Raw genomic sequence first — 21,855 nt, 5'->3', positions numbered from 1 at the left:
CATTACAGCAAGTCTACAAGAGTGAAAAAAACACAGGAACTGAAGAAATCAGAGTATGGCCAAGATGCACAAGGGAGATGTTGCTACAGGGAGTGTGCAGAAATGCCCACAGACATTTCAAAAAACAGCTGAGATTTTTCCAAAATTTGTTAAAACAATTTGATAGTAGGTAATGGAGATGTCTGCCACATGATGCAATTGGTTTCAACTAATAATTCATTCATGATACAGAGGGTTTTATATCAATATTTTAAAAATAGCCTTAGGCTTAAGATCTTCTGAAGTGGGCCACGCTTTGTTCCAAGGTCTGGCCTTCCGTTCTGGAACACAAAAGGTTGTAAAAATTTCACCAAAGCAGCAGAAAGGAGAGAGCCCGAAGGAGCCCTCGGATAACTAAGAAATCGTGGGAAAGGAGGAACATGAGCCCCCCTTGTACAGCTCGCTGCCTCACAGCTCCAGCTCTGTTCTGCCAGAGAACACACTGGCTCAAGGCTCTCTCAGGAGGATTTTTAATAAATTTCCCCATGAAAAGGCACTTCAGATTGTAATTTATGATGCTTACTCACAAATGTTTGGTGACCAAGGAGGCCATAACCCAGTTTCTTACCACACACAGAGCATTCGATGTGCCTCTGGTTAGACGAGGGAAGATTTTGGGTGTCACCCAGCCATGAAACAGGACTCCAGCCAACGGCAAAACCAGCAATTACAAACAGAAAAGAATAAATAAAAGTGAAGTACGTAGTAATGGAAGCACGTGGGATGCAGTTTTCACATCAGCGTCCTGGCGGCTCCAGCAACACCGTCCCTCTGCCAGGCGGAGACAGTAAGTGATTCTTAAGGCAGTACGGTAGACGCTGGTGCATTGTACATCACATTAACTACCCGCAACATTCTCGCCGCACGTCGGGCGGGAGCGCAGAGCGGGGCCCCGGCCCGCGGCGAGGCGCCCAAAGCGGCCGGGCCTGGCTCCGGCAGCGCCGCGCGGCGTGCAGTGATGACGTACATGGTCATGCGCCGGGAGCCGCCTGAGCCGGCAGCCGCTTGGCCGCGGTGCCGCCGGTTCGCCTGGCGCGGGCTCGGCCCGGCCTTGGCCTCCCCCGGCCCGGCAGCGCTCGGTGCTTCTGAGGCCCCGGTCTGGTCAGAGGGTGCCCTCCCTCCGCGGGCGGCCGACGTGCCCGGAGCCGGTGTTGCCGTGGAGCGATGGCCGCGGGGCAGCCCCAGCCCGGGCCATGCTCCGCGGAGCCGCGCGAGCCGTGGGGACTGCCCGCCCAAGGACGCCCCGCGCCGGGTCGCTTCCTGAGGTGAGCCACGCGGAGCCCCCGCCGTGCTCTCTGCGTGCGGGGCGGCAGGGGGGGCGGCCGGGGGAGCGGATCCGCCGGCCGCGGAACGCCTGGGAAGGAGCCTCGGGGCTCGAGAGGCGCTTTCGGCGGCCTCACAGTAGCCCTTCATTTCCGTATTAGCTTCACGTGTTGAGTAGAACAACAGACGCCTTAGAGCCCCCCGGTTTCTTACTCAGAGGCAGCCTGTTAGAAATCTTTAAGGGAACACCGGCCTGTCTGAACAGCAAATGTCAAAGTTACTATAAGAATTTGTGACTCTATAGTGGCAGCTGTTTCTGTGCATTTGACACCTAGAATTTTCTTGTGGTTTTTATCAAAAATTGCATGCTGTGTGCAGCCTTTTATGGAGCACTGTGCTTTTCTGTTCTACTATTCTCTGTTAAGAGATGTACTCTGAGATCTTATTCTATGAAGATAAAGTGTCTGTATAGAAATAAACACGCTGTTGAGCCCCACTCAGATTCCTCATGTCCTTCAGTTTGGGAGCTTCTATTAATTCGGACAGTGGTCTAATGAATAGAATTAGACCATCCAGATAAAATAAATAATTATTATTATTTTTCAAACTGTTTACCTGTCTACAAGTTTATCTTGTTAGTCACTGGTCCCAGGAAGTTGAGATGCCACAAGACAGTGTAAGTGCATGCAGGTCGTGTATTTCAGAAGGTGGTATTTGATTTCACAGTTAATTCTCAGTGGAAATAAATTGTGAAAATAGGAAAAAAGAAACAGGAAGGGTTTTTTAATGCATTTAGGTCAAAGTGGTGCAAACATGTCAAAACTGACACTAGACCAGCACAAGCTCAAGTCTTTACACAACCACATACAAGTATGACTAATGTATCCTTCACCCAATTTCTCAGACGTCTCTTTTTATCTTCTTTAAAAATAACTGGTTACCTGCTTTGTGTTTGAAATAGTTCAGGAGAAAGGTATGAATAAGTTCTGTCAGTAACTGGCTTATTGCTCTGCTTACGTGCTTCGGTTTTTCCTTTTATCAGTATAATCCATGAATAAACTCTTAAGACAGTGTTTATTTCCTATAATAGGTTTAAAACTTAAACTAATCCTTGGTTTATTGGACTCAAGAGTTGGAAAGTGTTAACCTAAAATAAGATAAAGATGTTAACATTCACAATGAATGCTAACGTTCACTAGCTGCATACAGTTACTTCTAAGTCTGATGTGGCACAGATGAGAGTTCACAGTGCATGCAAGTGCTTAGTCCTGACCTGATGAACGTTTTAAAATGCATTGGGTCACTCTGGTCTGTGTGTTGACGTGCCCGTTGGAATACTGATGTACCAGTGATAAAGATGTGATTCTTGCCTTGTTTTCTGAACGGAACTAATACAGTATTTTGATGTATCACAGGTAAATTTTTCCATAACCTTATGGAGAAAAAGGACTTTGAAGCATGGCTTGATAACATTTCTATTACATTTCTTTCTCTGACGGACTTGCAGAAAAATGAAACTCTGGATCACCTGATTAGCTTGAGTGGAGCAGTCCAGCTCAGGCACCTCTCCAATAATCTAGAGATTCTCCTCAAGAGGGACTTTCTCAAACTTCTTCCATTGGAACTTAGTTTTTATCTGTTAAAATGGCTTGATCCTCAGACCTTACTCACATGTTGCCTCGTCTCTAAGCAGTGGAACAAGGTTATAAGTGCCTGTACAGAGGTGTGGCAGACTGCATGTAAGAATCTGGGCTGGCAGATAGATGACTCTGTTCAGGATCCTCTGCATTGGAAGAAAGTTTACCTGAAGGCTATTTTAAGGATGAAGCAACTGAAGGACCACGAAGCTTTTGAGACATCCTCTTTAATTGGGCACAGTGCCAGAGTATATGCACTTTACTATAAAGATGGACTTCTGTGTACAGGTAGGAAGGACAGACAACTTGGAGTCTTACAATTCCTTGTTTTCTCTTCCGCCCGTATGATTAATGACAATTTTCTTTTCCTGTACCAGCCAGATTATTTTCATAGTGTGAATGCAGTTTAGGTGACTGAAAATTACTTTTTTTTTCCAATTTGTGAGACACATGGTGCACTAATAAAATCATTGCTTAAATAAGAAAACAAGGAGACAAATTTCTTTGTTAATTAAAAAAATAGTAACAGCAGATATCATTGTCCCTGCCCATGGCAGGGTGGTTGGAAGTAAATGTTCATTAAGTTCCCTCCCAGTCCAGCGTGTTCTGTGATTCTGATCATGCTGTAGCTATTGGTAAGCCCATCTGAGAAGTACAGATACGTTGGTTATCCTCCTAGAGGACAACTTTCAGTTAAAGGGGCCTTGTTAGGGCTGTGGGAGCATTTCAGTCTCCCAAAGTGTGGCAGAAAAAGTCATGTCTTCTTCCTTGAAACAAGAACTGTAAGCACTTTCAGTTCTTAACCTAAGGTCTTTATGAAGACCTGTAAACTAGATTTAACCTCACTACTAGTCTGACTTGCACATAATTTCAGCTTCCTCCCTAAACACTACAGACTTCAAGATTTCAGTTTGAACTTAAAAATGCAGCCTGAACACATAGGAACCATTAAGTATGAAAGAATAGTAACAGAGCTACTCTGAAGTGCTGTCAAAGCTTATTCCAATGATTTCGTAATCATTTGAGATGACGTTATACACTAAGTTGGAATCCTGACTGAGTACTCCCACATTTGTTGGTACTTTAAGATGATTACTAGAAACCAACAACCAGACTCTAGCCAGTCTTTCACTTACCTATTCAGCAGAGAATGTTAATGCACAGGAAACAGCATTGTTAAAACTTTCTTACACTTGTCCTGAAACCATCAGGAAAAGCAACAGATGTACAGAGCTGGGGTTTTATTCTGCTCTCCAAAGCTCACAGTTCAAGAGTAAAAATAAACTTTGGGGAGAGAAAGCAAACAGGCAGGTGATAGGGCCTGGTATTCATCTGTATTTCAAGATTTGGTGGACCCCTTTCCTACTCAAAACAAACTAAGGCTTGCAGTGTAGACAGTGGCTTTGGAAACCTGAGAAAGATGAGTCGTGTAAAACTTCTGTTTGGAAGACACTGTCAGTCAGAGGTAGTGCCAGAACCTACAGAAGGTGGTAAAAGGGTATGAAGAAAGTGGAAGGCCAAATATCTAGTAGCTCCATTAACATGAAAATAAGAGGCTTTGTTGTAATGCTGAGACTAGGGCTTATTTCCCATTCAAGCAGCTTGAAAGTACTATTTAATGAGAAAAAGTTCAACAAGGGGAAGTGCCAAGCTCTGCCCCTGAGGTGGATCAACTCCAGGGCACCAATATATGGTAGGGGCCACCAAGCTAGAAAGCAGATTTGCAGATAAGGATCCTGGGATCCTGGTAGACACCAAGTGAACATGAGCCACCAATGTGCCCTTGCTGCAAAGAGAGCTAATGGTATCCTGGGCTCCTTGAGGAAGACAGTGTTGCCAGCAGGTGAAGTGGGGTGCTCCTTCCCCTCTTCTCAGCACTGGTGAGGCCCCACTTGGAGTACTGTCCAGTTCTGAGCTCCTCAGTACAAAGGACATGGACACATTGGAGAGTCCAGCAAAAGACCATGTAGATGATGAAGGGATTGGAGCATCTCTCATATGACAAAAGGCTGAGAGACCTGGGACTTTTTATCCTGAAGAAGAGAGGGCTCAGGATGTTATCAATACCTGAAGTGAGGGTGCAAAGAAGATGGAGCCAGGCTCTTTTCAGTGGTGCTCACTGATGGGACAAGAGGCAGTGGACACAAACGAGAACACAAGAGGTTCCCTTTTGTACTGTGAGAGTGATTTGTACTTTTCTTACTCTGAGAGTGATTGAGAACAGGTTGCTCAGGGAGGACAACTCAAAAGCTGTCTGGTCCTGGTCCTGGGCTGTGGTTGCCCTGCCTAGTAGGGGAATTGGAAGAGTTGACCTCCAGGGGTCAATTCCAACCATAACTTTTCTGTGATTCCGTGTAAATACTATATTTAAGACGAACAAAGATGAGTACAGGATTGGAGATGTTATTTACTCTGTGCTTCCAATTATCCTGTTCTCTTATCTTCTAGGATCAGATGACTTGTCTGCAAAACTGTGGGATGTAAGCACAGGTCAGTGCATATATGGTATCCAGACACACACTTGTGCTGCAGTGAAGTTTGATGAACAAAAGCTTGTAACGGGATCTTTTGATAACACAGTAGCCTGTTGGGAATGGAGCTCTGGGGCAAAAACACAGCATTTTAGAGGACACACTGGTGCAGGTATGTTGAAATTTTCAATTTGTAGTTTCACCAGTCAAATAACATATCATCATCATCCAACAAATTATAATTTAGTTAGATCTGCATATTCGCTTTTTTGGTTTTTTTAAGTCTCTGTCCTCAGTCACCTGAGTCAACCTCAGTGCTCCCGTGCCAGGGGAAGTGACCAGAACAGATCTAAATCTGACCTTGAATATGCCAAAGCTTAACTTAACCATGTGGTGTTTTGCAGTTGCATGGAAGTAACACTAAATGCCATGGTTCTTCAGTAGTTTGGTGTCTGCCAGAGAGATGCAGACCTTAGGTAGCACATGGCTGGGGCCATTCTTTATATCCCCAGACTGTAGATGAGCTTACAGCAAAGAGAAATACAGGACTTGGGAATTTCTATTTGCATTTCCCTCATATAATTAAATTCTCTGGCCTCTGCTTCAAAATATCCTCCACTCAGCTGCAGATCTGTTCCCCTGTGAGTGAAGAGATCTATCAAGTGTACTAATCCTGCTGGAATTGTCTTACTAGAGCTCTGGAAATAAGAACTACCTAAATTTACACTTTGCCATAATCCAGCCATAAAGGAACCACTGATGTATGTGCTCTTAATTTGGACAAAAACTACAGTAATTTTCCACTGTAAACTTAAGAATACAGAGCAGCAATTCATGTTAAAAGATAAAGTAGCATATGAATAGACAGCAAATTCATAGACAGGCAACTAGTTAGTATCTCATAGAAAAACATAGAGATTGATAATCCCTATTTAGTACCTCTTTCCTTGTAGTTTTTAGTGTGGATTACAGTGATGAACTTGATATTCTGGTCAGTGGCTCTGCAGACTTCACTGTGAAAGTATGGGCCTTATCAACAGGAACGTGCCTGAATACCCTTACTGGACACACAGAATGGGTCACTAAGGTGGGATACTGATTTCTAATTAATCTTGCAAATTCTTGCACTAAATTTGTAACATGTTCTAAATTTTGTTTTCCTAATCCTAACCCTACAAGTACTTGTAGAATCTGAATTACATCTAGAAATACTGCAAAATAATATTTTAGTAGGAGAAATATTTAAGCTATAATTAAACTTTTCCAACCACTGAAGGTATTCCAAAGCGGCTGGAGAAATATTAAGAATCAATGTCTGATTGAAAGACTGAATAAAAACTGGGTCTGAAAGAATGCTGCTTTCAGAATTGCACAAAAAATCCAGTGATCTCGATAACAAAAATCTGAGCACGAAACAGTATTTTTCTTCTGATTATTTCAGAACTTGGAAGATGTGGGGGTGACTCTACAGATGAAGGATGTATGTGTGCTTATTAATAGACTGAAGTTGTCACTTGTAGGAACAAGAAAATTGTAAACTAGTTTTCCTTTAGTTGCTAAAAGTATTTCTATTGCCTTTATACAAGGGTACAGTATGCAGGTGGCTCATGAAGTGAAAAGTGCAAATGAAGGTTTTGTTATTTAACAGCAGCATCATCAATTATTACATCCTTCAATTACAGGTAGTTTTGCAGAAGTGCAAAGTCAAATCTCTTATGCATAGTCCTGGGGATCATATTCTGTTAAGTGCAGATAAGTATGAAATCAAGGTATGTGCCATATATCACATTTACATCATTTTGGTACACAGGGAAATAAAATGCTTGAGTGCTTTACTAAAGTTTGTAAATAATATAAGGCTTTATTTTCTCCCACAATTTCTGCTTATGAGGCTGCATACAAGGCATGAAATGCTTTGGAAGCTAATTTTTCAACACTTATCTTAATATTTGGATTTAAATGATGGTTCTGCACGAATGGCAATGCCTACTGTGCCAACTTGACAGTGAAGCACTTAATGCAAGTACTGTTACTGCTGCAGACTTGTGCCTTGGGGAGCGCTGGAAGTGCTTCGGAACCAAAACACTGTAACGTTTCTGTCCCAGCTGGAGGGTTGGGGGGGCGGGGATTGAGGAGGGAGGCGTTTGGCCCTTCTTTAGAGCACTCGTTTTTACTGGCACTTTTTAGGCTACAAACAGCACATACTGCAACAATACTGTAAGACAAGTCACTTGGAGAATTGATGCTGGTACCTAAAGGAGATAAAGATTTCTGAAAAAAACATGCACGCGTTTACCTAGTGCCTAAAGAGACTGAGGCTTGCTCTACTAGTGTTAAGAGTTTATAATGCAATTTTTATGGTCTTAAACTGTGTTTTAATTGTAGATTTGGCCTATTGGAAGGGAAATAAACTGCAAGTGCTTAAAAACACTGTCTGTTTCTGAAGACCGCAGCATCTCCCTACAGCCCAGACTGCACTTTGATGGTAAATACATAGTGTGCAGTTCAGCACTAGGACTATACCAGTGGGACTTTGCCAGCTATGATATTCTCAGGTAAACCTTTCAGTTTAGGATTCAGTCTTCATTAAAGAAATAAGAAGTAGAACATACTGGTTTTAATAGCTTACTTTAAAGTGGACCAAAGGAATCTCAATAAAAATTCTGTAAACATCTTACTTCACACATATTGCCAGGTCAAATTCTAATTTCTTACCTGAAAATATGAATCATTTGATTGCTGTTTTGGTTTCTGATCACATGCTACTCCTCTTTCATATTTTCATTCCGTACGCTGAAGTGTTTCAGTATAAAACTTAAATCAAACTTCAGGGCTGGAGCTGTTAAATGTTGCCATAGAGACTGCTGTAAGAGAATCAGGCAAGACATTTATGGGGGTCCTTTAGTCGAACAAGAAATTAAAAAGGCTATTTCTTTAGAGCACTACGGATCTATCATTCTTGATAATTCAGTGGAATGATAGGGAAATCTGTCAGACTGCAGTAAGGATCAAACGTGATGACATTGTTTCCATAAAAAGAATGAGGCTGTATCAGTTAGTTAGAAATGATGGTGTCAGAGATTGTAACTTACTAAAGAAAAAAATGCATTTCTGAACTGCTAGCGGATAACTGTAATTCAAATGGCCTGAATAGTTGTGAGTATCTACCATTGAAAGATCTACTCCAAAAGAAGTGCTTCTTGTCAGAAAAAATAACTGAGTCATTTCACCTCATAGTTTACCCTCTTTTATGGTTTCAAAAGAGAAAGATGTTCTCTTACTGCTGAGAACAGGTTTCATCTCCATACATTTCTGTGCCTCAGTTCTGTGCTTTATGTAATGCTGTGATCAAATGTACAGTCAGTTGTGAAAACTCAGCTCTTTAATTTCTGTTCTAAGTTTTATTTAATAATGGAAAATATCATAAAGGTGTTACTTGTATTTCTCCCTGACATGAAAATGCTTACCTTGGCATAAAACATCAGTAAACCAGCATTCTGTTAAGGCCTAAGTCTTGGATGATTTATGTTACCTGCCTATCACAAGAAGGCATTTCTGTGTTTTACTTGTGCCTTTTAAAAGAGTGGTCAAAAGAATAGTAAGAGGTTTTATGTCCTAAAGATATTGAGACGTGAAATCTATATGGAAATTTGCTGTAAAACACAAGTGTATTTGCTCCTTTGTGTGTATCTGGAAACAAAGCTTTTTTTCCCTTGTGCTCTGCAAAACAGTCCCTTTCGAGCCCCAACTTTTATTTATGTTCAGAAGGGTCTTTACTGAATGCACAAAGTCAGAACTGAAAGCACAGGCCTGACTGCAGCTAAGTGTTCAGTTGCTTCATTTGTAAAATTGGCATCCACTTCTTTCTAAGTTTTTTTCAGAAGGATGAATATAGACATCTAAGAATTTAGTTTAGTAATTCAAGCTCATGACTACATTGTAAGGGAGTTTCTAACACTGTTTTCTTGTCTTCTAGGGTTATAAAACCTCCAGACTTCTTAAATGTGTCCCTGCTGGGCTTTGGAGAGATATTTGCTCTACTGTTTGATAACAGATACCTGTATATAATGGACTTGAGGACAGAAAAACTAATAAGCCGCTGGCCTCTACCTGAATATAGAAAATCAAAGAGAGGTTCAAGTTTTTTGGCTGGTGAAATGTCTTGGTTAAATGGACTAAATGGCCAAAATGATACAGGCTTGGTTTTCGCCACCAGTATGCCAGACCATAGTATCCATTTGGTGCTGTGGAAAGAACATGGCTGAAAAGGTCACGTATGCAGAATCTTCAGGAATATATGGACTATCAGCAGTGTGTCCATAAAATGAGACTTTGCATGAACCAAAGTTGCACACCCAGTGGTATCATCATGCAATGCACAATCATTTACTTTTATTTGGGCATTTGGGAATGGGTTGTTTTGGACATAATGCAATACAGCATGTTAACAGTATTCACCACGATATTTTGTCTATATTCATGTTTAAATATACCTATTTGGATTCTTGTAATGTTTAAAACATTCAAAACTGCTATCAAGTCTGAAATGAAACAGTGCTTGACCTGACTTCTGACCTATTTTTTTGTTGTTGCAACAGAAGACGAAGCTCTTATTTTCAAACCATAGACTTTTGTACATGTACCAGCAAATATTGGTTACAGTGCATGGCTGCTTAACCAAAATGAGAAGGTAGCAGACCCTTTCTCTCTCCAGAGTCTTTCTCTTCAAAATGTTTTTTTCTCCTGGTAGCTTTAAATACTTAGCCTTTGAAATAGAAGAATCAAAAGAGTCTTTTAACTAGGATCAGAAGTTAACAATAATAATTTGTTTATGTTCAGGAACATGTCAATATTATCTTTCCTCAGCAAGAATGGGGCAACTTTTCATCTCTGACAGAGCTTGCCATCACAGTTAACCCTGGAGAACCTCTTGACAGTGTTCATAACTCAGAATGGCTTGATCAGTATTTTATAGTCCTTATTTTCTATAGTTTGTGTTAGAACATAATTTAGTTCACAGATAGGTAGAAATACAATGAATGGGAAGGTGATGCTCAATTTCTACAGCAAGTCACATTCATGTATAAAATTATGTCTGCCAGCCATTCACGTTTTCCAAAAGTTGCAGTTAATGTAACACGCTTAAAGTACTTGCTACATCTAGAGATGAACAGCAGGAGCAAATGGCAGAATGCCACATCTCTGGGGAAAAAGAATATCAAAAGTCTGAAGAAAAGCACAGGAGATGAAAAAAGGTCTTATTTCTCATCAGAGACCTGGTGTACATAAGGTACCTGTTGAGTAGCAAATACTTGTCCACATACTTCTGTGCTATTTGACATGTACCTAAAAGCTGTATCTACAACATCACATGCTTTGGAAGTGGTTTAGGTTGGTTTCCCCTCCTCCCTTAAAATAAAATCTCCCCTTAATGTCTTTTTTTTTTAACACAACGTGAAAACAGGAGTTTTCTTGAAGATTGGCTCATGTCCTTGAAAAGACAAAACCATTAGCAGGACTACTGTTAGTATTTATTGATTTTTAATTTCCACTCTCCGAGGAGACCTAATTTCACTCAGTACTGAATGAAGGCCAAAGTTCCTCAATTGCTGCAGTATTAATTACACGCAAGAATCAGTGTTTGAGTGATGCAGGAGGAATTGCATGAAGTCACAGTGGAGCAGTGTCTCTTAAATACAAGGCCAGAGTTTTAAGCACTCAGTTTTCCACCTTTATTCACAACAATTTACTTTGAAAAATGTGCTTGTAGTCAAGGATTTTAAAAAGCTGAAATCAAATTCACAACTCTCAAGTCAAACTGCACTCAAAAGTGAAGGAAGCTTACATGAAATAGAAAGTTTTCAATAATCTGTCTTGAAACCCAGTTTTCATCATGCTTAATGTGTATTACACTGTGCATGATGTGTGTGGTAACTCAGCTTCCTCTGAAGAAGCCACCTATAAAACAGTGTTAACTTTGAAAGGTTAAACAGGGGCATGCCAGAAATGTCTTTGTACCCAGGTCGGTGAAACAGGAAAACCTGGGTAACTACTTTATTAGCAACTGTGATGATTCAGAGTCCACAGAGAGGTGGAACACAAGATGGCTGAGAAACTGAAAGCCAAGTTCAGCCTTCCAGAAAGAATGGTGTGGACCAGGAATGTGGGGGGCAAGGGGAGGGGAGCCACCGCTAAGTGTGCAGCTACCTAAGCAGCAGCAATAAAGAGCAAGTCAGACTCATTTCAGCCTCATGCAGCAACCCAGCGGTCACAAACTGCAAGAGAAATCCACTGTGAAGTTGAAGTCTGAACAGGTTGCCCAGGGAGATGTGTCCAGCCGACCGAGACAAAGTTCTGAGCAAACCATGATATGCGTTGGACCTCATTCCAGATGCCCTTTCCAAACTACAGGAGTCTAAAATTCTAAGCAAACCTGTTGCCAAGTGAGACAGCACCCCTGCAGCAGGCGCCTGGGCTGTGTATGCAGCTGCCAGTCTGGTGACAGACTCTGGGAGGTTCTGTAGCCACTGTGAAGCAAATGCTCCGGTCTGCCAGAAGCTGTGAAGTGGCAGTTGAAAAGAGATTCTGCCACAACTATTTCACAAGTTGCAGAACATTTTAAATTATATCAGAACTCTAAATTCTCCTTTTCTACATTGCCCCAGAGTATGCAAGCAGAAAGCAGCATGACAAGTATCCACAGTACACACTACACTGCTTTTTCCTACCCTTTTAGTTTTACAAATGAACTTTTAACCTGTCACCATAACTGCTAGTAATTATGAAGACAATGAGCAAACAGTTATTCACAGACTGTCTCTTGAAGATCTCCAAGTAAAGTTCCTCTTGGACATCTACTAGCTAATGATACTAATCCACTAATGACAAAGCTCCTTAAGGGTGTGTGCCACCACAAAACAGAAGGAATGAAAATGAAAGTGTAAATTTCTACTGGTGTAGAAATTTAAAAAAGCAAATCTGCTCTGACAGACACACTTCCCTCTGTCAAGACACCATTGTCAGACTCCCTGCCCCCAGATATGCCTTCATAGGAAGCTTCTAAATAAAGTGCCACAACAGTACAACACATACGGCCTTGGAGACTTATCAAACATAAAATATGTGACTGAAACTGTGAAACTACTGTGAGGGTTTTTTGTTTGCTTTGCTTTCCATCTGGCCCTTCAGTAGAAGTCAGTAACTACTTGGCACTATTCTTAGATGGATGTTTGGAAAAGATGCAGCTTCTGTACCCTTACACCTACATAAGGAACAATGTAATTCAACTTACCCATCACATAAAGAACTAAAATCCAACTTCTGTCTAAATTTCATGGAGAAACATTTTCTTACGAGGCTTCAAGGTACCAGGAAAAACCCAAGAAGCTAATACGTTTCATAAGGAGTTGTTCAGCCACACATTTTGTTTTCCTACTTGAAATAGCGTCTTTTCAGTTCACAAAAGTCTCTTTAACATCAGTCTGTATCCCTTACCTCTGTTTTAAAGCTTTCCAACACAATTCAGCACTTACCACTTAAGTAATTCACAACAGCTATGGGAACAAGAGTGATCACTCTCCTTAAACTTACCTGCCTCAAAAACCCAGCTGAACTGATACTGGGATCCACAAAACTCCCAGTGGCTGTTTAGCATGACAGTACATCAACACTATTTCCAAGAACATAAGGAGTTCATTTCTTTAGTTGAAATGTAGATCTAGCTCAATTATTTGTTAACCTTTTACTCAATTGGTGCCTACAAATTTTGTATCTAGTGACATACAAACTGCAAGAATTAAGCATGGCAGGTTTCATACTGATGACTGTAGTTGTATTTTTAGTACATAAGTTGAAAACTGATTTGCATTATTTCAATCAGTTGAGAAATTCTGACTTTTTAATTTGTTTTTTTTTAATGGAAAACAAATTTTACATTTTACAGAAGTAGTACAATCTACATTGAACTTTGGTATCATTAAATGACTCATGGCTCTTCTAGAGATTCCCTAAAGAATGACTGCAAAATGTAAACTTCATGTGGAAATCATTTTAACCTGATCTTCAAATGGTATCCTCTGTCTCCCCGCAATAAGGGTGGCTCTCCACTTTCCCTACTTAGAACCAAGGTTTCACTTGTGAGCTTACAGTATGGTTTGAGATAGCACCTTGTTAACATTCATGATTAAGGATGAGTTATATCTCCACAGGGTTGTATCCTTGATGAGGGATTCTCTGGGAAGGTCTCTTTGAAGGGGCTTCCGACAGTGATAAATGAGGGCCACATCCATGGGAACATTCACACTGTTCCCATAGGCACGTAGGACAGAGTGCACTGAAGTCTGAATCACCTTTTGGGGATCAACTATCATTTTCCTGGGATTGAAAACATCTTTCCTGTCAGGCTCTCTATGAACATGTTGTAATACATCAACACCTGGCACTGTACTCCAGGATGAGATGTTGAACGTGTGAGTAGAGATGGTTTCTGGGAAGATGTGGTTCTCAAAGAGGAAAATGCCAGTTCCTGGGTTTTGTTCCTGAAGGCTGCTCATCATTGTTTTCCAGTCTGGATGCTTAAGGGGAAGAATTATTTCATCAGCATCATTAAGAACCACAAACTTGCTCCTTTGCATGTTACGGTATATACAGTCATTTAGAGCTGTGATTTGTCCATAGTAGCCAATGTCTTTTGCATCCATAGAAAAGTGCCACTTAGAGGAAACCTTGAGGTGTGAGTTTATTGGCCAGGGAATTATCTCTACAGTTCCTTCTTCTACATAAAACTTCAAGACTTTCTCCATCAGATGGCTGCAGTTGTTCTTATAGATCAGCACTTTCTGTGCCCCGAGAATCTTGTACATCTCCATACTCTGGATGAACTGCAAGACATTGTTGTAGTTCCCAAACATGGCAGAGATGCACACAGTGAAGTCCACAGCAAAGGGCTCAGCCTTGCGGTTTTTAATTTCAAACCTTGGCAGCTGGTCAATACTACCATGTGTGGATTGATGAATTGATACATGTGTTGGATCACAGTTTTCAGGTTCCAAACAAACTATATCTGCTGCACCGTAAGGGAATCCAAATCTGTCTGAGTGAACATCGATCTTTGCATTTGATACGTAGATCTTTCCATTGGGCTGACAGCAGAACCAGCAGTATAGTTGTTTCACATCTTCATGGTGAACAATCCCAATCACACGAGTGACTTTGCTTTCTCTGTCATCAAAGTATGGGGATATAATAAAAGTTTTGTTACCTTCTAATGGTGTTATTGTGCTATTGGCAATTTTTCCTCTACAGAGCTGAGCTGCTGGACTGGCAGTTGCTGCCTGGGGGAAGATTTTTCTAGTTATTGTATTTGGTAGCTGAAGATCTTTCCAGTAGCAGATAAAAATGCTTGCAAAAATAAGAATACATGCAACAACAGCACAAATATGCTTTTTTCCACAGTGTATCATTGCTGAATTTCACAATTTGCAAATTAATACACTTTTGTACTCAGTCTTCGATTCACTTTCTCTAAAACAAAAGAAACACACACAAAAAAGTGGATTTTAGTGATTTGCCAAAAAAGGAGTAATGTTTTGTATTAGCCTATACTCTCTTAAATACAATAGTTACTGTTTTGATACCTCAAAATTTAGTATGAAGAGATCACTTTTCAGAAAAGCTTGGAAAAAATAGAGAGATTCTCTTACACCTCCTCGTTCCAAACTTTATTATATTTTGTTCTGCAACTGGGCCCATTGCAACAGGTTCAGCTGTTTTAGTATACAGTAATGGTAATACAGTGTAATTTGAATCACTTGGAGGCCTGGAAGAAATTTTATGTTAGAGAGAACCCACATTCTTTATCATTCATTGTTCTGAGAAGTTTGTGAAGCTATAGAATTATCCTTTCCCCTCTTCTTCCTAAAAGGGTACTGTGAGCACAAATTCAAACAGCATTATTTTTTATTGTGTAGCAGTGAACTTGTCACAGTCTCTCATTGTCCTGATTACCAAGTCATAAAGAAAATGTTTTCAGATCCTAGTGTGTTTTAGAGCCTAGTAGTATCCTGTGGTATTCAACATTGTCTAGGAGAAGAGGCTTGAAAATAACGAGCTTTTCATTTTTTCAGGTGTCTGAGATTATCTGAAATGTAAATTGCTTTTTCCACTAGATATGCTAAGTCTCAGACCACAACTCTAAACTGGCAGTTGATTTCAGTAGGACTGAGAAGAAGGTCTTGAAGGCATTGCTGGACAAGAAGCTTGACGTGTCCTGGCAATGTGCACTGGCAGCCAAGAAGGCCACCTGTGCCCTAGATTGCATCAAAAAAATGTTCTCCCCTCTGCTCTGCTCTCACGAAAGACCACCTGTAGCACTCCATCCAGCTCTAGGGTTCTCAGCATAAAAAGGACGTGGACCTGCTGGAGCGAGTCCAGACAAGTCCATGAAGATGCTCCGAGGACTGGAGCCCCTCTGCCCTAGAGCTGGGGTTTGTCCATCTAGAGGGGAGAAGGCTCCAAGGTCCCCCTTCCAGTGCCTAAAGGGGCTCCAAGAGAGCTGGAGAGGGACTTTGGACAAGGGCCTGTAATGACAGGATAAGGGGAAATGGCTTTCCACTGCCAGAGAGTGGGGTTAGATGGGATATTGGGAAGAGATTCTTCCCTGTGAGGGTGGGCAGGCCCTGGCACAGGGCGCCCAGAGAAGTTGTGGCTGCCCCATCCCTGGAAGTGTCCCAGGCCAGGCTGGACGAGGCTTGGAGCAACCTGGTCTAGAGGAAGGTGTCCCTACAGGGGACCCCTGGCAGGGGTTGGAACAAGATACCTACAAAGTCCCTTCCAACCCAAACCATTCTATGAATCCATGAAACCTTGTTTATTCTACCAGGGCGTGAGGGCGTGATATAATGTGGCATATATAACAATGTGTCAGAAAAATTAACAGTTGTCTATACCATCTACAGGTGATGTTTTGTCCTCCCCTTGAAAATCCAAGATGTTGTTCAACTGTTCTTTTTCAATCTCTGGGCCTTGAAGAATGGAAGAAGTTACTCTGAATGAGGTATAATAATAACCCCCTCTCTAAAGTTAAAATCTTGTGTTGCTCTCTGCAGATTGTCATGTGTAGAGTAGGCTTTCTAGCAACTTTAACATTACTCAGGTCTGAAGATCTCACCTGCTTTAAATAATTCTAATATGGCCTCTTCAATTAACGAGTAAAACTCAACTATACATTTTACCATACGTAGGACCTTGCAAGTGGTATTTGCCTAGAAAATATAAAATATATATAAAAGTAGGACTGCATCATGAGCTATCAGCTTGCACACAGGTTCTTCAAATAGCCTATTTTTGGATGGAAACTATTTACAATTATTGACATGCTGTTTAGTAGAAAAGTAAGAGAAAGAATATTTTAGAGTGAAGTGTTTTGTTTAGTTTTTTTCCCACCAGAGTATTAATTAGGAAACGGGATTGGAAAATGCTTACAGAAAACCTCAGGGAGAAAATACACAAAAAGAAGCCAACAACAACACGGAAAGTCAGTTCAAGATCTAGTTCTTGTTTTTTCATCCATGATTGCTTTTCTTTTCTTTTTTTTTTTTTGTTTATTTTTTTCTCTCTCCCCACTTTGGAGTTAGGATTTATCTGTCAGTGTTCTCTTTGAAGAAACAACAGAATTCTTTGTAGATATTCAACAGAATTGCAGAGATGGGATTAGGTTTGAAGATTGAGTCATGTAACAAGGACAGAGGACAAGAACTTCAATGAAGTTGTAAAAGTAAAGTAGTTTGTGGATCCAAAAAAAGGGACTGAGTAACATAGACCAAATCAGAGCATCGAGATATAAACTTTTCTGTGGAGGATGATTTACTGCATAAGAGATGGAACAAATTTACTAAAGGGTGAGATGGAACAAAGCAATAATAAAGTTCCAATGTCTGTCATGATTTTTTTCAGAAATACAAGGTCCAGGTTTGTTCATTTGTTTCTGTTTTATACAGATGTTAAATGCAAAAAAATCATGATACTATTCTGGTGAAATATGTTTTCAACTGTCAGTCTTACACCAGGAAGCAACACACCTTAAATAATTCTTGTTAAATTAGGCTTGGGAAATTTCAGGAAAATTATATTTTTAGGATTTAAGAAATATTAGAAAACTAGTACTGTCTTCCTGCAGTAAAGATCAAATGTTAAAATACATTCTACCATCTCTTCCTTTTGGAACCCCACTACTGTCTGGCCAATGTACAGAGAGCAGTTCCTTCTCTGCACAGAAGTCTCCGTCCTATTATGTGCAAGTTACACAAAGCAGGAAGTTCACTCAAATGTTCTCTTGCACCTCATGTCTCCGAGGTGAAACAATCTTTTGTTCCTTTTTTAACATACAAACAAACTTTTGCTATTGTTTCTCTTAGTTTTTTGCATGTATATGTTACCCAATTTGGACAATGCATATTCATCCCATTAGGTTATTTTCAAACAAACAATGAGTAATTTTGGCATGCCAAAACTATTAACCACTTGATCCAGAAAGAAAGTAGACTAGCATTCATACTAGAAAGCAGGGGCCTTCTAGGGCATGAAAGGTGACTGTGAGTAAAACTTTACAGGCAGGGACATTAAATAAACCAGTACGTCCCTTTTACACAGGGACTTAGAAGTCTATACAAACTAGAGACACACAGAGATCCATACAGTCTGTTTAAATAAGCTACTGTTTTCTCATCAAATAACTGTTTAGTTTCTGGTAACCTCCAATGCTTACTGAGTATCATCCCATTTCTCTCTTTAATTTTGACCTGTCCAAAGGGATATATTAGTTGATACACAAATTTTCCAAGAAAGGGATGGCATCAATTCCTAAATGTGAAATATGGTTTTGGGTTCAGGCTTTTACCACCTCTTTTGGAATCCACAGGCTGCAACCATGAGCTGATATCCACTGAACTAGGCGATAGAAAACACTAAATTTCTCTTTTTACGGCTGGGATGGGATCTTTAAAAAATGCAGCATTTCAACTATTGTTACAGCAATAATTTGTGACCAGAAATAGCCACTGTCATTCTGAAAAAGGATTATACATGAGGCGCTAAGAGATGTTTATTGTACTGCTTTGTACTATCCTTTGTTCAAATGAACATATATTGGCAAAGTCTCACTTCATATAAGATGGCGTTCCACTGCTGAGCAAATGAGCACTGTTCCCTCTGATATGGCCGTAGTCTCTGTTACTGAGGAAAATATTTTGTGTGTTCTGAAACTGAAAAGTATCTCTCCTTTTTAGAAGAGGAATTTTAAAACATGTTAGTCCCTCTGGACCTTCTCTGTTTGCTTAGGTTACTTGCACCACAGAGAGGGCGGAACAGGGTGTTCTACTGCAAGGTGTATTATATGAACACAGTTCAAGAAACTTACTCACACATTAAAAAAAAAGAGCCTTGCTTTTAATAACTGTTTTAATGAAGTTTTCTAAAACACTGTAACCAATTTTGCCTGGAATAATTAAGACAACACCTTAGCATTTTTCAGTTATTACATAAAGAGTAAAAAAAGAGTTCATGTTTGCTTTGTGCAGTCTTGGTACTTCCCCAGAACACACAAAATCACTCACTTCTGAACATTAGAGGAATCAAACGATAGTGTATTTACTCACAGTTTCAAGCCTCATTGTGTAGTACTTCATGTTTTCCAGTGCTTCAATTCTGCTTCCACTGAAATGGGAGACCTCATAAACTTGCCTGTTCCCCATCTGCTTCCTCTACAATTGCACCAGTGCTTTTGAATGTCTGTGGGAAATCCCGTGACTCGGTTAACTTCCTGTACAGTAAATCAGCTTGCTTTCTGTTTCTGTCATTTTCTGAGCAGAAACAACTTTGACTTGGAGATTTCTCTGATCAGGATTTAAATTGTACCCATTGCATCAAATGTAACCTCATGTCTTTCATCCTAAATAGCCCCTTGTATTTTTCAGAGATTTCAGTAAGCTTAGTCCTGCTAATATGGTCTCTACCTTTATGACACAAAATGAACACAGCAACTGTGTGCACAGTTATGAAACCAGAAAATAAAACTTAGTGTTTATTCACAGAAAATTCATCTACCACAGCAGGTGTTTGAAATAGTAGATGGATATAATTTGAGTCAACACTTGCTTGGCTGGTGGACCTGTATTAAAAGCCAACATAAACAGTAACTGAAAGGAAGGCACAGACTGGGTGAGGAGACATGCAAAAGAATAATACAATTTATTCTTGGGGGGGGGGGTGTGTGTCAAAAGATTTATCTGCTTTATTTGCTATTTAGAGACGAACTCTCAATTTCTCTTACTAGAACTCAAGGGGAAGAAGCTGGTGGGGAAGAGGCCTCAGCAGCCAGGCCTCAGTCTCTCAGTACAGTAGCAAGGAGAGCAGGGCTGGACATGGCCATGGTCCCCTCCCTTCCCTCCCCTCCAACCCATGGCCACCCAGCAAGCCTGTGGGACGAGACAGGTCTGAGGCCAAGCTGAGTAGCTCAGGGTGCCCAGGGGACAATGCAGGACCACACCTGAGGCACCCTGTGGGCAGGGCCTGGATGGGCCTGTGGGGCCCGAGCCTTCCAGGGCCAAGCTCGGGCAGGGGCTGCAGGCCCAGAGCAGAGCCTGAAGGGGCTCCTGGGCCCATGGGGGGCACCAGGAGGGCCAGCCAGGCTGTCAGTACCCCCAGGCCCTGACAGAATACTTTCCAAAGGAACTTCCTTTTTAACTGAAGTACAAAACCTCAACATACACACTTATAATATAGGCCAGTTACTTAGAAAAAAGAACATGAAACCACTACCAAAACACCAACACCATGAAAAGCCAAAAATTATTAGAAAAAATCGTTCACCTTTAAGACTTCATTCACATTTACTTTGATAAACCTGTGCCACAGTGCTGGAGCTGCATCAGTTTGTGTATTGATTTTCCTTTTCTGAAGCAGCTGCTTCACACATGCAAGTGACTTTGAACTTCTCTACTCACCTTTGACGTTCAGTTTCTTCAGTGAAATTTCCATTCTAGGTCTCTTCTCCTTGTCCCTATCGTGATATCAGGAGTTTACTAAACTGAAGAAAGAGGAGTCAGCAAGAGGTGTCTCGGTCTGATCCTTTCTGAGTCAGTATAAATAATGGCAGAAACAACCAGGTCACTGCCAATCGGACTTTGGACCACTGTGTCCTTCATTCCTGGCACAGCTTTCCTTGGTGGCTCCGTTAATCGTTAATTAACTAGAGAGAGGGGAATGTTTGGCCACATTAAAAAAGCACCGCTAAGTATGTTGACAGTGGTCCAGTGTTTCTGTGAAAACAGAAAGTTCAGAGAATTTCTGTTTGTTCTGCCGAGTAAAACCTAAAGGGGAAACAATGCACTTCAGAGACAGGTGAGAAGGCAAACCAAAGGGTTCACTTAAAAACACAAAGAATTACTTGGCCAATTTACCTGAAAACATAGACAAGGAAATTAGCTCATGAGAAAGATTTAAAAAATAGTAACTGAAAAATAAAAACATCAACACCTCTCCTCACCCCTGCCCCCACAACCTTCAGGCCCTTTCTTCTCTCATTACCCCTTTTCTTGCTTCAAAAATGCAGCAAATTTTGCAGTTTTAAATTCAAATCATCACTTGGTGATCTTGGAGGCCTCTGCTCCTCGTAGTGTGTGCCAAGGCTGGCAGTTCAATGTAAGCCCAAGAGTGAATTGTGTTCAATTGTGTCTATATGTGTCCCACATCACCTCTCCCTTTCCATAAATAAATATAGGTGGGGAAAAAGCCTGTAAAAACTCACCTTCAGGATTCAAAGATCAAGTCTCCTCAGCAGTTACAAATGTACCCTCTTGGCAGCTGGCAGGTGAAGTAAAAACTATTCCCTCTCCCAATTGTTGAAAGAATTAAAACAATTGCACTGCTAAACAATGCAGACAGGACTAGCTGGACTTCCAAGTATGCTGTACTTGAAAGCAGCAAAGAACATCTTGTAATCTAAAAGGAAGTGTTGTGGGGGTTTTTGAAACCTGCACCTTCTGCACCAGCTAGTTGTCCCTTTCCTTGCTTTCCAGTTTTTGTCTCTTTGCCCACATCACCTTCAACAAGTCAAGTCATATATTCATTGTATTCATGTCAAACAGGTTCAATTCTGTAGTTTGTAACCATTTGTAACAACTAAATTTCAGCATTTCCAGCACTCTAGAGTGTTCGTGTTCAAAAACTTCTTTATTTTATTAAGACAGTGGTGTCAATTAAAAAATATGTAAAATATCTAGCTGGTTGTTTGCTACTTTTATTCTGCAGAAATTGATGGACTTTTCTCTCTATATATTCTAGAAGAAATCTATTTGTTTTCTGACCTTGCCTGTTTGCTTTGTATTCAGTTACATCATGCTTGCAAACTCAGCAACTAATCCCTTGGAACACCCCAGCCCCACCCCAGC

The 21,855-nt window shown here is 40.8% G+C and overlaps 3 protein-coding genes across 6 annotated transcripts in view; 2 read left to right on the top strand and 1 right to left on the bottom strand.

Moving 5' to 3' along the window:
* Positions 1 to 836, top strand: part of GARNL3 (GTPase activating Rap/RanGAP domain like 3) — a 43,312-nt gene extending 42,476 nt beyond the window's left edge. Inside the window, exon 30 of the transcript XR_011699511.1 lies at positions 617 to 836. The gene's annotated coding sequence lies outside the window, so the exon portion shown is untranslated. The remainder of the gene's footprint in view (positions 1 to 616) is intronic.
* A 158-nt stretch (positions 837 to 994) lies between these two features.
* On the top strand, positions 995 to 9,977 carry FBXW2 (F-box and WD repeat domain containing 2). 3 transcript variants are annotated; one of them, XM_071574701.1, is made up of 7 exons: positions 995 to 1,304; positions 2,810 to 3,227; positions 5,388 to 5,582; positions 6,364 to 6,497; positions 7,093 to 7,179; positions 7,796 to 7,965; positions 9,387 to 9,977. In XM_071574701.1, the coding sequence occupies exons 1-7, from the start codon at positions 1,233 to 1,235 to the stop codon at positions 9,673 to 9,675; spliced, it is 1,365 nt and encodes a 454-aa protein (XP_071430802.1). In that variant the 5' UTR covers positions 995 to 1,232; the 3' UTR covers positions 9,676 to 9,977. The 3 variants fall into 3 exon arrangements, with proteins under 3 accessions (XP_071430802.1, XP_071430803.1, XP_071430801.1); XM_071574702.1 differs by having other exon boundaries at positions 1,219 to 1,304; positions 2,718 to 3,227; positions 5,388 to 5,429; XM_071574700.1 differs by having other exon boundaries at positions 1,219 to 1,304; positions 2,718 to 3,227.
* On the bottom strand, positions 9,583 to 20,567 carry LOC139681352 (uncharacterized). 2 transcript variants are annotated; one of them, XM_071574703.1, is made up of 3 exons: positions 20,410 to 20,567; positions 19,063 to 19,195; positions 9,583 to 14,932 (listed from the first exon to the last, which is right to left on the bottom strand). In XM_071574703.1, exon 3 carries the CDS (start codon positions 14,869 to 14,871, stop codon positions 13,552 to 13,554), a length of 1,320 nt encoding a protein of 439 aa, XP_071430804.1. In that variant the 5' UTR covers positions 14,872 to 14,932; positions 19,063 to 19,195; positions 20,410 to 20,567; the 3' UTR covers positions 9,583 to 13,551. The 2 variants fall into 2 exon arrangements, with proteins under 2 accessions (XP_071430804.1, XP_071430805.1); XM_071574704.1 differs by lacking the exon at positions 19,063 to 19,195.
* Between the last annotated feature and the right edge of the window lie 1,288 nt (positions 20,568 to 21,855).

Source organism: Pithys albifrons, chromosome 20, assembly GCF_047495875.1.
Source record: "Pithys albifrons albifrons isolate INPA30051 chromosome 20, PitAlb_v1, whole genome shotgun sequence".
NCBI classification, from domain to species: domain Eukaryota; kingdom Metazoa; phylum Chordata; class Aves; order Passeriformes; family Thamnophilidae; genus Pithys; species Pithys albifrons.
The sequence above is the reverse complement of the archived record's forward strand: the minus strand, read 5'-3'. Positions and strand labels throughout refer to the sequence as shown.